At 37.9% G+C, this 17,039-nt stretch overlaps 2 protein-coding genes across 2 annotated transcripts; one reads left to right on the top strand and one right to left on the bottom strand.

Annotated features, from left to right (window-relative positions):
* The first annotated feature begins 1,106 nt into the window (after positions 1–1,106).
* alox5ap (arachidonate 5-lipoxygenase-activating protein) lies at positions 1,107–3,588 on the top strand. The gene is made up of 5 exons (XM_030793062.1): positions 1,107–1,177; positions 1,279–1,360; positions 2,557–2,627; positions 3,061–3,142; positions 3,426–3,588. Exons 1-5 carry the CDS (start codon positions 1,108–1,110, stop codon positions 3,586–3,588), a joined length of 468 nt encoding a protein of 155 aa, XP_030648922.1. The 5' UTR covers position 1,107.
* A 374-nt stretch (positions 3,589–3,962) lies between these two features.
* medag (mesenteric estrogen dependent adipogenesis) lies at positions 3,963–6,982 on the bottom strand. Its single transcript, XM_030792674.1, has 5 exons — positions 6,765–6,982; positions 6,517–6,644; positions 5,549–5,664; positions 5,219–5,389; positions 3,963–5,075 (listed from the first exon to the last, which is right to left on the bottom strand). The coding sequence occupies exons 1-5, from the start codon at positions 6,965–6,967 to the stop codon at positions 4,989–4,991; spliced, it is 705 nt and encodes a 234-aa protein (XP_030648534.1). The 5' UTR covers positions 6,968–6,982; the 3' UTR covers positions 3,963–4,988.
* Positions 6,983–17,039: the final 10,057 nt, after the last annotated feature.

The raw sequence follows: 17,039 nt of genomic DNA, 5'->3' as shown, positions 1-17,039 counted from the left end.
AAGATGTGCCCACGTATTAGTTTACGTTCGTCACCACAGACGCTACGCGCTACTGATAAAGATCAAGAGGTGTTTCCCACGCCGCGTTCATTTGAATCTCGACAACATGTCCTTTGAAGTTCATATTGTCATCGCCAGTACCATTTATTGGGAAGGCCTATCACCTGAAACACGGTTCCTCTTTGTAATAAATTTGCCTGTGGCTGCCAGTATGAGGAGCCTGCTTACCTTTTGTTGACATCTAACCCAAGTTGTATAACATAGGGTATCAGTGTCTCGATTCCAGAACTGGTATACACGGCGAAGCAGTATGTTAACTTAAGTATAAGTCGGAAGACCAAAATCCAAGATGTAGTTTGATCATCTCCATGGATTGCAGGTCTTTTTATGTTTAAAAAAATCGAAGGTGACAGGACTTCTTTAATCCCTAATTTACCAATGTCTCAACTAATGGGTTTTCGTTTGCGTAAAGCGTCATTTCACAGCTATGAGAGAAAAAAAATGACACGAGGTTGTACGGCAGCCTAAAGGAGTGGGCTGTGTGATAGCGAAGTGCTGGACCTCGTCAGTTAGGGTAAATTACAGTACAAAATAGTCCTTTTCGTTTGTGATATATCAGCTGCGTCGTGTGATCTTTCTGCAAGAGAGGCCAATCTGTTGGGTATCTGGATAACTAGATAACGGATTACAGCGAGGCAAGCGGGATATAGCCTAGGTGTTGCTTCAAGTGAGACGGACATCAGTCATTTACCTTTGTCAGCCATCCAACTGCTGACGCATTGCATCTTGAAAACATGACACAACGTGAAACATGTCAGCATATAGTGGTAATTGCAACAAACTTGTGAACCACCAACACCCCCACCTCCTGTCTCGCGAAGTATTCAAATATTCGGAATGTGTCGCACCCTGTCTGCTATAAGATGTTATCGCTTGTATATATTTGAAACAAATCACCCTCCCACCAGGAAACACATAAGGGCGAGCGCGCGGAGGGTTTGAGGGGTTATCTGTTTCATTGCGGTAGTATTGACGCACAGAAGGTTCAGCTACCCTCCGCGAGAGGAACTCAGACATTGTCGGGTCACTGTACAATAGAGCGCAATCATGGATACACCGGTGATGGGAGAAATTTTCCTTTTGGTGCTAGTTACATTGCTCAGCGTTGCGCAGAATGGTGAGGATTTATTTTTCAAATTTAAACTTTTATTTACTTAATTATTAGAATTTACGAACCTTTGAACTAAATTTTCTGACAGCTGTTCTTCCCTCTTTTAGCGTTCTTTGCGCTGAAGGTTGAAAAAGAGTGTAGAACACACACCTCCAAAACGCCAGCATTTGAGCGCGTGTCTTGTGCCAAGTAAGTCTACCTGACATCAACGCTACGCAGATGTAAATGTTTACCATATAATAATGATACACAAACTGGTTATTTTCAAACATTTTTAAGCGCAGTTTCATTACATTGCCTTGAACCATCTCACATTCATGTATATTAACAGTGACCATGTGTACTGTCTTTGTTGGTGTTACTTTGCATGTCGCCTCACAGTTTTCCATTGAGTAGTAAAGTTGATTTTAAATTTGCATTATTCTGAGCGTGAATTGATGAGGGTGACAGAAACTTCCCCTTGCGTAAACCAGCCACAATAAATCTACCAACAGTTATTAATGTTGTCCTTCAGGTTGTTTGGCTGTAGCGAATACATACACGGATATTCAAAGACTAGTAACAGTGGAGGGTCCCTCCCCCCACTTCGCCATCATTCATGACATTATCTTTACGTATATAAAAGTAACTGTGTTTTTAGAAGACAAAGTTCCAGACCAGAAATAGCGCGCGGGTTGAAGGAAGTTTTTCATACCTTTTTTTTTCTTCGCGCTTGCATTACTTCTCTCTCTCTCTGTTCTGTTTCGAAAGAGATACGTTTGTCCATTTCCGGTCACATTTTGAAGAACTGGCATAATGTAAAGACCCCTCAGGGCATTTAAAAAAAAAAAAGAACAACTTTGTGTGGCCTCTGAGATTGGGATTAAAACCCTCTGGGACTAAACTCAGTCCTGAACTGAGAAGATGGGTTGAGTAGTATGATAAAAATCTATCTAATCTACCAAGGCATCTAAATCCTGGGTTTGAAGCCAAAAAGTTTCATGCTGTCTCATACTGTTGTCCAAGCTTGGATTGCTCTGCAACAGACTAAGCATGACAGCGTACTGAAACAGGAAAAGACGTTGAAGTCATAGTTTCACCACAACTCTCGATGCTTCTGAGTTTGTAACCATTTCCTTTTGATAAACTAAGATCACAGTCATGTCTAATTTTATGATATAGATACTAACTATACTTTGTGAGAGATAGCTTTATACTTTTTTTCTGTTTTAAACCACTTTAAATTGTGGTGGAGTTGGCTAGACTGCACATCATGAATATAAGCAGCGTTTTATGTTTTGCTGAGACTATAAAGACGAAGCTGATGTTGTTTTTGAATAATGCAAAGCATACAAGTACTCATAATTTTCACTTTTTCCTCTTTCACTGAAAACGATCTTCTTCAGTCGAAACTGCATGGATACTTATCCCACCTTCCTGGCGGTGATGTGGTGTGCTGGAATCTGTCTCAGCCAAGGTAACTCCATGCTTATCTCTGTCCTATAGTTGCTGTATTAACTGAGTGTATTTAAATGTATTATTGAGGACCTTATGAACAAACAGCTACCATGAGACAGTTACTGTGTGTGGTGAGTGACAGCAAGTCATCCACAGAACACTCTGGAACAGATTGTTTAGGCATCTTTATGGGAGGTTTTGCAAATAAAATGCTCTTACTTGGTTTATGGGTTTATCCACAGTCCCTCGATCTGGAGTGATTCCATTTTATTCTGTTGCTTATGATTCAATGTTTTCAGAACTTGCATCTTTAAAACACACTGCTCATACGAACTCCTAGTGTAAGATGTCCATATATATATTCATGCACTAAACAGGTGGTTACAACTGATGTGTATAAGGGTGAATCACGAAACAAACAATCCTTTAATGAACGCTTCCTCTCTTTGTAGCCCCAGCTGCATTTGCGGGAATTTTGTACCTGTTTGCCAGGCAGAGGTATTTTGTCGGGTACATGGGACAGACATCTCAAAGGTGACGACGAGAAAATGTTTCAAATTCATGAATTCTGTCGTTTACAAAAATATGTGTAACTCCAGTCATGACATCCAAACTACAGAATTTCAAATGTAGGCATAAATATTCATTTATTTCGGCACAAGGAGAAGTGCTCACGTATTAATTAATCCAGATGAAAACACCACTCTTCAGTCACTGAATTTAGGTTTCATAGGTATTTAAAAATCCCTCCTACGATGATGACTGTGAGCGCACATAAATGTCATGTTTATTAGCTGTGTTGTCTTTTCTCCCACAGCACGCCTGGTTACCTGTTTGGAAAACGAATCATCTCCTTTCTGTGCCTCATGTGTATAGTGGGAATTTTGAACTTCCTGCTGTTGGAATACTGCGGAAGCGACTATAAAGAGTCTATCCAGACCATCACTAAAGCGGCGTCCACACTTCTCCTGTTGCCATGAGCGCAATCCGTCTCCTGTATAAACGCTAGGCCCACTGCGATATTAAAATGACATGTGTGCAGCACTGGATGTCACCTTTAGCATTGACCGTGCGGTGTGTGCTAATCTGCAACGCCCTCTGTTGATTTTAATGGTGCTTTTGCTATAAACGGATTTGAATGGCCGATTTTACGCAAAAGCGACATTTATGAAACTGATTTTTATAACTGGCTGAAATGCTTTATTAAATATTCTTGGCTTTTTGTTTGTGATAGGATATATGGATATATGCTGGGATTCATAAAATTATTGTTCCATGCATTCTGTGTCTGAATATCACACTGACTTGAAAATTACAATCTGACAAATTAATTTATCACACCATACATTTTTTATTCTCATTGACATCCTCACACAAATCATCCATTACTTTAAAACGACTAAGACTAAATACATAAGGAGTACTAAAATTGAAAACTTGCAGCAAACTTCCAAACGCTCAAGGACTCAAATGCCACACATCAAAACACCCATGTATCATAGATGCTTAGAATAAAAAAGTGCTCTTTATGAAATGCCCATCAAACAGCGCCATCTTATGGCAGATATTTACATGATTACAAAATGCAACTTCATGTTTTGCATAACAAGCTTTACAAGCACAAATACACCTTTGCAGATTTGGCAGGCGTCCCTGTCCAGAGTGATTCAAATGTTATTTACAGTACTTTGTTTTGTTTGTTTTTTTAACACTGAAAAGTGTTAAACCCCCCCCAAAAAAACTGAGTTGTAGATGTTGAGGCACGTTGTGGAACAGTGTGTTTTCAGCGCGCATTGGAAGATGGCGCGACAATTTCAGACTCTCCCCTCGGTAGAAAGGCCATTCCAGCACTCAGCGGTGGGAAGAACTGAGTCCCGGAGGAATGAGATGATGGTAGCGATGGGGATCATAGGAACTGATCCGGGAAAAGCGTGTAGAGAGGCAGAGCAGAGGAAGGGCAGACCAGAGCCTGCGGACAGGTATCGCTCCCCAAATAGCAGCCAATAACTACGAGCCCCAGGCCCAAGGCAACCAGTGCCAAGGCACCCAGTGCCATCTCTGTCTAAAGTGTCTTCTGACCTGCAAACCACAAAGCACAAAAACCACTCCTCCATTTGGACTCTATAGGGAGGAATCTTCACACCTCTTTGTACTTGTGAGTATAAACGTAACATGATAACTCACTGGAAAATATTCATAATTTGAATCAGATCATCGCGCATGCATGTGAACAAGTTACAGAAAAACTGATAATGTTCCCAAGAAAGATATGTCGGATGGATCCACACCTTCCTCTGTGCACTTGACATTATTACTGCTTCCAGAAATTCTTAATAACTATACGCCCCAGGCCCAAGGGGAGACATGCCCTCAAACGGGCTCAAAGGTTTCTGACGACCAGACCTTCCACAGATTTCTCCTGGTCTTGTGTTGATCTGACAGACTTGGCAGCGTCATAGTAAGAAATCTATTTAAACAAACAAACAAACAAAATAATCAGTTAATTAACAAAAACAACAACGTTGATTTTTTTTTTTAACGTTCATGTTAGCGAAAATAAATGGGAATAGTGGAAAGGGCAGGCAAGCTATGGTGAGTAAACATTTCAACCTTGAACTGTCGTTTGCTGAAGCCAAACCAGTGTGGGAAGTCAAAGAGGGCGTCGGAATAGTACTTCAGAGTGAAGTTTGCTTCTATCCACACTGGTGTCGCTGTCTTTCCATCTTTGAGTAGGTAAAATCGATCACTTGCCAAATCCTTCAGGGCTGCGCTGAGATCAATCTGTAATAACGAAGGAACCTCAGATTGCTGGATTTTTCCCACCTTTTACTGAAACATCAATCTATGCTAGGAGGAGCATGTCTAGAATACGATCACATCGTCCGCTAAAAACAGCAACAACAGGAAAAAGAAAATTGCCGAGTATTAAATTCGGCTTACGTTGACTTTGTAGCTCTCTCCAGCCACAGAAGAGATTGTCCAGTCCAGACCTCTCTCCATCTCCCATTTGACTAGCGGATGACTTCCATTGATGATTATCACAAAACTCCGAAACGCTGCAATTCAACGGAACATTAAAAATGTTTAGTCCACTGCCGCTCTTTTCCACAAAAACAAGTTATCGCAGAATTTCCGAACCTAAATAAAATGTTAAAAACACAGACGTCTCATACATCGTGATTACTGTTCACAGCAGTGTTAAGATTCCCTAGTGGAAGTTCCAGCTGAAAATCCAGTAGCTAGTCTATTGGGATGAACTGGTCTCAAATGGTCTGTACTGGTTTCAGTTGGTTCCAGTTGGGTTTTCAGATTCTAATGGTTTGCCCAGTTAAGAATACCAGTTGAAACCATTTAAAACCCATTTAGACCAACAGAGCCATGGGCAGTGGCTGCTTCACCAGTTCCACCCAGTTGAAACCAATAGGATGTAACTGGTGTTGTCTGCCATTTATTTCAACTGGAAACAATTGGTCTCAACTGGTCTAACAAACCAAATACCTGCACTTGGTGAGAAAGTGCTGTGAATTGAGAATGCACTCAAAAATAATGAAATATAATCAAATGAATTGTTCGATTCACCAGTTAACAATGTACAAAGTGCACTGAAGAGAATATATTGTTTTTTGAAAATGTCAAGTCATTTGTAATACGTTTTAACCGTTAGTGTTTCTTTTAAAAATAAGTGTTTTTAAATTGAACATGAATTCATATTCAATTTTAAAAAACTAATTTTTAAAGTTGTATATTGCTTAAAGAAAGTTTTCTGCCTTCCTATTGGTCAATTTTTATTTATTATATTTTGCCGACTATAAACTTCAGAACGATTTCAAAATTGTATGAGGGAGATCAGCACATGAATAAAAATAAAACAACTATGGATAGTATGGCGTAAGCAACTGATAGCCCACCGTGATTTGGATCCGTCGTATCGGATCTAGGAGGCTCGTCACTCACAGTCGCCAACACATAAATCCACCTCGTGGTTAATTGTCTTCGAACACTTGAGTACTCCGTTAAATTTCGGGTCAGGATTTTCCTATGACAATTACAAACGTTAAAATGCAATTATCTCTACTGAATGTACCATTTATATACAGTCAAATGTTAGGCTGGTAGATTACTTTTGAAGTCATTTTTTGTTTTAAATTCAGCTTACCTCCCGAGTGAATTTTGAAACATGACTTTGCCTTTAGACGACTCGAAATCGTCCATGAGCACCAAACTCTTCTCATTGGTGCTGGTTACTAATCTGCAGCCTGTGATTTTGGTCTCAACGGTGAAGCCAGGTGGTGGGTTCTTGAGAAATTCCTCGACCTCAATCACATCCATGTAAAACGGAGCTTCCATATTGCGCGGCATTGCTCTACTTTGCACGAGCTTCCCAGTCCGGTCCTCGCTAACTGTGTGGTAAACAGTGTGTGAAGAATCGATTTTAAGTAAACAAAATTGAAAGCACGTGATAAAGAAACGCCCATCCTTTTACTGGAAGCGTTAGAGGTGCGTTTGGCAAACAGCCGGCGTTTTGACGGTAAATTGTCCGTCGTAGCCTATTATAGTAAACATTCACTGGCAGTACAATAACACTTCCTCGACGTGCATGGTTAAGGTCCATGTAATTGTCTTGCAGTTACTGATTAGCTGATTACTGATTGAACATCTCCATTCTGAAGCAGGAACTTAAGAAAAACAGTAGGTTTACCGAACTTTGCCTGGTGATTATCCTGAACCCTGACCGCCTACACCCTAGACAAACACAACGCACCTAGCATCAGTTTGTAAACCCAATTTCAGGCCAAGAATGCAGTATTTTATTTATTTGCCAGTCGGACAGATTACACTAGATTATTGTACATTAGTCAATATGTAGATTATAATCGGGTTTCGATTACAAAATTTACATTGTACCCGAATTATGCATTTTTTTTTACGTCTATGAAAACAGCCACAGTAATGGCACACAATGTTAGCTCAGAAAGAACAGAGAGACAAATAATGCATTTTACTGATGCGTGAGGGAAGTACCTGGATTTACCTAAATATGTGATCTACACATAACTCACAGTGATCCACTTCTCTGTCTAAGGTGTCTTCTGACCTGCAAACCACAAAGCACAAAAAACACTCCTCCATTTGGACTCTGTAGGGAGGAATCTTCACACCTCTTTGTACTTGTGAGTATAAACGTAACGTGATAACACACTGGAAAATATTCATAATTTGAATCAGATCGTCACACATGCATGTGAACAAGTTACAGAAAATTTGATAATGTTCCCAGGAAAGATATGTTGGATGGATCCACACCTGTCTCTGTGGACGTGGAATTGTTACTGCTTCCAGAATTTCTTAATAACTACACGCCCCAGGCCCAAGGGGAGACATGCCCTCAAACAGGCTCAAAGGTTTCACTCAAAGGTTTCTGATGACCAGACCTCTCATAGGTTTCTCTTCATCTTGTGTTGATCTGACAGACTTGGCAGCGTCATAGTAAGAATTCTATTTAAACAAACAAACAAAATAATCAATTAGTTAACAAAAAAGAAAACACTGATAAAGATATGTTGGATGGACCCATGCCTTTTTTTGTGCACTTGAAATTGTTACTGCTCCCAGAAATTCTTAATCACTTTCACCAATAAAATGTTATTGTCCCCTTTTATGTAACGAAGCAATGCCTATAATATAGAGTGTGCAAGATGTGATCTTCTTTTACTTTTAAAAAAACTTAAAAAAAAAACCCAACATATTCTTGGTTGTAATAAATGCAGGAGAATACCGTGGGTCTTTGATTAGTATACAGGAGTATAACTTATTACATATTGCCTTTTCCCATTTTGTTTTGTTTCTACAGTGTCACTTTGTTCTTTTTGAATGCTTGAAATGTTCTTATAGCATTCTGAGTAATACAAAGCCACACTGAGCAGACCTCGAGCAGAGAGTGTACTATTTTTCGAATTCTGGGTTGGGTCAGATTACTTTGAAATGTGGTCAGTTACTGAATACAAGTTACATGGCAGTTTTTTGTAATTAGTAACGTAATCCATTGGATTACAAAAAATGTAATCCAGTATGAATACTTTTGGATTACTTTTGGATGACTTCAAAATCGAACACTGAAAAATACTGGACCTCATACTAGAACTGGACGCAGCCACAAAAATATGAGTTCCACAAATATTCTTTTTTTCTCGTTAAACACCTTAAAAACATTTTCAATGCATATAAAAGCAAGAATCTCCACAATGAATTTTATCAGCGCTATCCTCATGCTCACATTTGTCCACAACGCGTGGGCAAACTCTCTCAATACCTTTAAAACAAAACTAAAGACTTATCTATTTTCTCGAATTTATGCATGATATAATTTTGATTTGACTTTGTTATAGAAATGTAAAGCCCTTTGAGACTATAAATACTGATATTGGGCTCTAAATAATAATAATAATAATAATAATAATAATAATAATAATAATAATAATAATAGTAATAATAATAATAATAATAATAATAATAATAATAATTATTATTATTATTATTATTATTATAAAATGCATTTTGCATATTCAGAATTTACAGCTGGTCAAATCAAATTACCCGTACAAAAACAGGACTGGCAGAAACTACGGGCAATACTGTGCGTATTCTACAACCTGTGGGATGTTGTTTCTTTTGTGTAAGTTTTGGTTGCTGCTGTTTTTCAATCAAAGGCCACATGGAGGACTTGTAAAGCAAGAGGAACATTTACTCAACATGTTCATCTTCCACTTTCAATTTAACAATTCAAACTGAAAACTCCATTATCCATAAATCATCATTAAAAAACAAAAAGAAATATTTGTTAAGTCACCATTAACAAAACTGACAACCTGGCAACCCGAGAGGTGTGACTTACTCTGATATACAGTAGAACATATTCAGCTTTTAGAATTAGTCAAATCAAATGACCCTTACAAAAACATGCTGGCATAAACATCTACAGGTGTACCGTATTGTTTCTCTTGGGTAACTTTGTCTCTTAGTGAGTTTCTCCATAACTTTACATTTATTTATTTAAAAAAGGTATGTATGTGTGCAGGGTTATATCCAGTAGGCGATTTGTAGGGGGATGAGGGGGGATGCCATCCCCCTTGTTAGCAAAATGAGCAAAATGCATCCCCCTTGTTAACCTGCCATCCCACTATATACTCTAGGACGTTTTGACGGTAAATTGCACGTCATAGCCTATGACCATAACCATTCACTGACAGTAAAATAATACTTGCTCGGTGTGCATGGTTACGGTCAATGTATTTGTCTTGCAGTTACTGATTAGCTGATTACTGATTGAACATCTCCATTCTGAAGCAGGAACTTAAGAAAAAAAGTAGGTTTACCGAACTTTGCCTGGTGATTATCCTGAACCCTGACCTACATTTTAGGCTGGATTACACCCTACACTGCCTCTACACAAGCACAGCGCACCTGACATCAGTTTGTAAACCCAATTTCAGACCAAGTATACAGTATTTTATTTATTTGCCAGTTGGACAGATTAGACTAGATTATTGTACATTAGTCAATATGTATATTACAATCGGTTTTCGATTACAAAATTTACATTGTACCCGAATTATGCATTTTTTTTTACGTCTATGAAAACAGCCACAGTAATGGCACACAATGTTAGCTCAGAAAGAACAGAGAGACAAATAATGCATTTTACTGATGCGTGAGGGAAGTACCTGGATTTATCTAACTATGTAGTCTACACATAATGCACAGTGATCCACATCTCTGTCTAAGGTGTCTTCTGACCTGCAAACCACAAAACACAAAAACACTCCTCCATTTGGACTCTATAGGGAGGAATCTTCACATCTCTTTGTACTTGTGAGTATAAACGTAACGTGATAACACACTGGAAAATATTCATAATTTGAATCAGATCATCACGGATGCATGTGAACACGTTACAGAAAATTTGATAATGTTCCCAGGAAAGATATGTTGGATGGATCCACACCTGTCTCTGTGCACTTGGAATTGTTACTGCTTCCAGAAATTCTTAATCACTTACACTAATAAAAATGTTATTGTCCCCTTTTATGTAACAAAACAACACCTGTAATATAGAGTGCGCAAGATGTGATCTTCTTTTACTTTTAAAAAAACATATTGTTGGTTGTAATAAATGCAGGAGAATACCGTGGGTCTTTGATGAGTATACAGGAGTATAACTTATTGCATATTGCCTTTTCCCATTTTGTTTTGTTTCTACAGTGTCACTTTGTTCTTTTTGAATGCTTAAAATGTTCTTATAGCATTCTGAGTAATACAAAGCCACACCGAGCAGACCTCGAGCAGAGAGTGTACTATTTTTCATATTCTGGGTTGGGTCAGATTACTTTGAAATGTGGTCAGTTACTGAATACAAGTTACATGGCAGTTTTTTGTAATTGGTAACGTAATCCATTGGATTACAAAAAATGTAATCTAGTGTGAATACGTTTTGGATTACTTTTGGATGACTTCAAAATCGAACACTGAAAAATACTGGACCTCATACTAGAACTGGACGCAGCCACAAAAATATGAGTTCCACAAATATTCTTTTTTCTCGTTAAACACCTTAAAAACATTTTCAATGCATATAAAAGCAAGAATCTTCACAATGAATTTTATCAGCGCTATCCTCATGCTCACATTTGTCCACAACGCGTGGGCAAACTCTCTCAATACCTTTAAAACAAAACTAAAGACTTATCTATTTTCTCGAATTTATGCATGATATAATTTTGATTTGACTTTGTTATAGAAATGTAAAGCCCTTTGAGACTATAAATACTGATATTAGGCTCTAAATAATAATAATAATAATAATAATAATAATAATAATAATAATAATAGTAATAATAATAATAATAATTGTTATTATTATTATTGTTATTATTATTATTATTATTATTATTATTATATAAAATGCATTTTGCATATTCAGAATTTACAGCTGGTCAAATCAAATTACCCGTACAAAAACAGGACTGGCACAAACTACGGGCAATACTGTGCGTATTCTACAACCTGTGGGATGTTGTTTCTTTTGTGTAAGTTTTGGTTGCTGCTGTTTTTCAATCAAAGGCCACATGGAGGACTTGTAAAGCAAGAGGAACATTTACTCAACATGTTCATCTTCCACTTTCAATTTAACAATTCAAACTGAAAACTCCATTATCCATAAATCATCATTAAAAAACAAAAAGAAATATTTGTTAAGTCACCATTAACAAAACTGACAACCTGGCAACCCGAGAGGTGTGACTTACTCTGATATACAGTAGAACATATTCAGCATTTAGAATTAGTCAAATCAAATGACCCTTACAAAAACATGCTGGCATAAACATCTACAGGTGTACCGTATTGTTTCTCTTGGGTAACTTTGTCTCTTAGTGAGTTTCTCCATAACTTTACTTTTATTTATTTAAAAAAGGTATGTATGTGTCCAGGGTTATATCCAGTAGGCGATTTGTAGGGGGATGAGGGGGGATGCCATCCCCCTTGTTAGCAAAATGAGCAAAATGCATCCCCCTTGTTAACCTGCCATCCCACTATATACTCTAGGACGTTTTGACGGTAAATTGCACGTCATAGCCTATGACCGTAACCATTCACTGACAGTAAAATAATACTTGCTCGGTGTGCATGGTTACGGTCAATGTATTTGTCTTGCAGTTACTGATTAGCTGATTACTGATTGAACATCTCCATTCTGAAGCAGGAACTTAAGAAAAAAGGTAGGTTTACCGAACTTTGCCTGGTGATTATCCTGAGCCCTGACCTACATTTTAGGCTGGATTACACCCTACACTGCCTCTACACAAGCACAGCGCACCTGACATCAGTTTGTAAACCCAATTTCAGACCAAGTATACAGTATTTTATTTATTTGCCAGTTGGACAGATTACACTAGATTATTGTACATTAGTCAATATGTATATTACAATCGGTTTTCGATTACAAAATTTACATTGTACCCGAATTATGCATTTTTTTTTTTACGTCTATGAAAACAGCCACAGTAATGGCACACAATGTTAGCTCAGAAAGAACAGAGAGACAAATAATGCATTTTACTGATGCGTGAGGGAAGTACCTGGATTTATCTAACTATGTAGTCTACACATAATGCACAGTGATCCACATCTCTGTCTAAGGTGTCTTCTGACCTGCAAACCACAAAGCACAAAAACACTCCTCCATTTGGACTCTATAGGGAGGAATCTTCACACCTCTTTGTACTTGTGAGTATAAACGTAACGTGATAACACACTGGAAAATATTCATAATTTGAATCAGATCATCACGGATGCATGTGAAAATTTGATAATGTTCCCAAGAAAGATATGTTGGATGGATCCACACCTGTCTCTGTGGACGTGGAATTGTTACTGCTTCCAGAAATTCTTAATGACTACACGCCCCAGGCCCAAGGGGAGACATGCCCTCAAACAGGCTCAAAGGTTTCACTCAAAGGTTTCTGATGACCAGACCTCTCATAGGTTTCTCTTCATCTTGTGTTGATCTGACAGACTTGAGAGCGTCATAGTAAGAATTCTATTTAAACAAACAAACAAACAAAATAATCAATTAGTTAACAAAAACAACACCGATAAAGATATGTTGGATGGACCCATGCCTTTTTTTGTGCACTTGAAATTGTTACTGCTTCCAGAAATTCTTAATCACCTTCACCAATAAAATGTTATTGTCCCCTTTTATGTAACGAAGCAACGCCTGTAATATAGAGTGCGCAAGATGTGATCTTCTTTTACTTTTAAAAAAACATATTGTTGGTTGTAATAAATGCAGGAGAATACCGTGGGTCTTTGATTAGTATACAGGAGTATAACTTATTACATATTGCCTTTTCCCATTTTGTTTTGTTTCTACAGTGTCACTTTGTTCTTTTTGAATGCTTAAAATGTTCTTATAGCATTCTGAGTAATACAAAGCCACACCGAGCAGACCTCGAGCAGAGAGTGTACTATTTTTCGAATTCTGGGTTGGGTCAGATTACTTTGAAATGTGGTCAGTTACTGAATACAAGTTACATGGCAGTTTTTTGTAATTGGTAACGTAATCCATTGGATTACAAAAAATGTAATCTAGTGTGAATACGTTTTGGATTACTTTTGGATGACTTCAAAATCGAACACTGAAAAATACTGGACCTCATACTAAAAATGGATGTAGCCACAAAAATATGAGTTTCACAATTATTCTTTTTTTCTCTTTAAACACCTTAAAATAATTTTCAATGCATATAAAATGCATTTTGCATATTCAGAATTTACAGCTGGTCAAATCAAATTACCCGTACAAAAACAGGACTGGCACAAACTACGGGCAATACTGTGCGTATTCTACAACCTGTGGGATGTTGTTTCTTTTGTGTAAGTTTTGGTTGCTGCTGTTTTTCAATCAAAGGCCACATGGAGGACTTGTAAAGCAAGAGGAACATTTACTCAACATGTTCATCTTCCACTTTCAATTTAACAATTCAAACTGAAAACTCCATTATCCATAAATCATCATTAAAAAACAAAAAGAAATATTTGTTAAGTCACCATTAACAAAACTGACAACCTGGCAACCCGAGAGGTGTGACTTACTCTGATATACAGTAGAACATATTCAGCATTTAGAATTAGTCAAATCAAATGACCCTTACAAAAACATGCTGGCATAAACATCTACAGGTGTACCGTATTGTTTCTCTTGGGTAACTTTGTCTCTTAGTGAGTTTCTCCATAATTTTACTTTTATTTATTTAAAAAAGGTATGTATGTGTGCCGGGTTATATCCAGTAGGCGATCTGTAGGGGGATGAGGGGGGATGCCATCCCCCTTGTTAGCAAAATGAGCAAAATACATCCCCCTTGTTAATCTGCCATCCCACTATACACTCTAGGGAGTAGTGTCAGCGACCATTGGGCCACCCCCTTGTTAAAAAATAACAAATCACCTAATGGTTGTAGCTAAAGTAAACGTAACGCGTTACTACCCCAAACCTCTGCTGTTCATACACTGATCTTTTGGTACCCGGGGTATGACCTGACAAATTCTCTGCTTGGGGCGCGTGTATTTCTTATTCGTCAACTGGGTTTACGTCAGAGTTACGTTACAGTGCGACGTCTAACCACAAGGGTGCGCAATCTAACCAAATTGACATTAAGTTATGGACCATAAAATCCACATCGTTATCTTCGCAGCAGATATGACCTATTTAACAAATCATATGTTGATGATTTCGGCTAAGGAGTTATCACACCAACAGCAATAGATACGATGTTAATGAGTAACAGTGAAATGATATATTTCTCCGGCTTTTTCCTCTCGCTTGGTAAGCCACTGTTTTTGTCCTGTAAATTAGACTGAGATGCCGTTTTCTGTTATCACGCCTACGATCCGTTTCGGTCGTTGACTGCATTAAAAATGTGGAAAAATGCGATATTAAATAGGAAACGACTGTCTGTCTAAAGAACTGGGCTATAGATAAACGTGTTGGAATCACCGCGTTAGCTTTTCAAATAGGCCTTTATTCAGCCATATTTCGCAGCCTCATGTGCTCTGACCATGAATCTGTAGCTCGGAGACTGTTTTTGATCATGCTTTCATAGGGGGCGTGTCCCGCCATGATTTTCACGGAGTAGTTCTCTTATCAGTGTAACAACTGGGGAGGTGCTGGTCCCACAGACCTCCTCCCGCTCCCCCTCGCCCTCCCTCTCCCTCTCCCTCTCCCATGCTCGTGAGTGAATAAATACGAGAGATTGAGATTGACAAAGGTGACTCCTGAAACCGTTGATTTAAGAAGAGAAGAGAAATTTAGAAATATCTATATGAACAACCAAAACACCCTGAACTTGAATTTATATTCTAATTAAATCAATCATTAATTCATTGATCATCCATACATTTGCACACATATAGAATGGCCCGATTCATCTGTGTTATATTCAGTTGCATGTGTGTGTGTATTCAGTTGTTTGGGAATTCTTCTTCTTTTTTTTTTGCACTATTTTTAATTAAATCAAGGTGTTTATTTAAACCTCTGTCAATGATTCCCATACAGTTTTGATTTGGTTCTTTTCAAATGACATAAACTATTATTGAAGCGGAAGCCTTTTGTCTTTTACGACAGGCTTAGATAACCTTTGACAGACAGTTGACAAAGTACAGTGTATTCAGTTTGTTGGTTTGAACTCCTTGTCTGCAGCTCTCACATGCTTTATTTTCCTCCCCAATATCTCTCTCACAGGGTCTCTCATCACCATAGCCAGTCCCTGGAAGACACATACCTCTAAAGTAAGACCCGCAAGACTTTTACTTTCAAAATCTACTTAGGTTATTGTTATTTAAGACTCCATTTCCGTTTCTGTGAGGCTCACACAGCTTACCCATATTTTATGTGACTTCAGTTCGAGTGATCCCAGTTTGAATTTTCTATCAGGGAATGGAACTGTTCAAACCCTATACAAAACTTAATGTTTGTACAAACTGTACAAAAACCAAGTGTCAAGATGTCATAAGACAACAACACAGAACATGTTTCTCCAAAGTGTTTACATTGTTTCCATACTTTAGCATTCCAGAGTTTCCAAACTTGAGCAGAAATATCTGCAGTCAAAACTGTAAGCCTTTGATGTATTAAGCTGGATTTTTAAATGCTTCATTATGTATTGTGCATTTCGTGTTTGTATTGTTACACATTGCTGTTACACATTATTGTTACACATTGTCATCTAGTTGCAGATGTACTCATTGAGTAGTTATTCATCCACAGGGCGCTAGACATGAGGAAGTGTGGAAAGTTCTGGGAAACCTTAACCATTTAGCATCAGTGTTTGTTTGTGTGTCATAATGCTGTCATTGTGTCAGTCTTTTATTGTTTTATTTTATTTTATTTTTTTTGTTCCCTCTCTCTTGATAGGCGCCGCAGAAAAGTCAACAGACTTTAAACCAGGACATTGGTGAGCTGACTCATTTGAATCACAGAAAAATTCTTTTGTGTGCATATGCTTACTGTGCTAATGATGTCATTGGTCCTTTCTCATTCTTTCATTATAGAGTTGGGTGATTATTGTTTTGTCGTCTGTTTGGTTTTTTGGGGGGTTTTTTTTTGCTTTTTCTGTGTTGTTGTTGTTGTCTTTTTAATTTTTTTTTGTAACGAAAAGGGAGTGCTTTCTATAAAAACCTGACAGCTATGTATTATATGTTCGTCTCCTGATTTTACCCTGTCATCAGATTTCACTGACAAGAAATAGTGTTTCTACAGTCAGCTGATATTATATTTATGGTTGAAAAGAATGTTCTGTGTTTGAAACAATGGGAAGAGTGAGTGGGAGATTGACCAGGCTGGGACACACAGAGCTAGGTCCTTTAAATCCTTTCA

Source organism: Chanos chanos, chromosome 15, assembly GCF_902362185.1.
Source record: "Chanos chanos chromosome 15, fChaCha1.1, whole genome shotgun sequence".
In the NCBI taxonomy this organism is placed as follows: Eukaryota; Metazoa; Chordata; class Actinopteri; order Gonorynchiformes; family Chanidae; genus Chanos; species Chanos chanos.
This window is presented reverse-complemented; position numbering and strand designations above follow the sequence as displayed.

Excerpts from the sequence above, each read along its gene's own strand:
- alox5ap (XM_030793062.1), top strand. The coding sequence starts at position 1,108 with ATGGATACACCGGTGATGGGAGAAATTTTCCTTTTGGTGCTAGTTACA. Across the intron at positions 1,178-1,278 it reads GCTCAGCGTTGCGCAGAATG|CGTTCTTTGCGCTGAAGGTT; the intron begins GTGAGGATTTAT and ends TCCCTCTTTTAG. Across the intron at positions 2,628-3,060 it reads TGGAATCTGTCTCAGCCAAG|CCCCAGCTGCATTTGCGGGA; the intron begins GTAACTCCATGC and ends CTCTCTTTGTAG.
- medag (XM_030792674.1), bottom strand. The coding sequence starts at position 6,967 with ATGCCGCGCAATATGGAAGCTCCGTTTTACATGGATGTGATTGAGGTC. Across the intron at positions 5,665-6,516 it reads TACGACGGATCCAAATCACG|CGTTTCGGAGTTTTGTGATA; the intron begins GTGGGCTATCAG and ends GTTGAATTGCAG. Across the intron at positions 5,076-5,218 it reads TCAGCAAACGACAGTTCAAG|ATTTCTTACTATGACGCTGC; the intron begins GTTGAAATGTTT and ends TTGTTTAAATAG.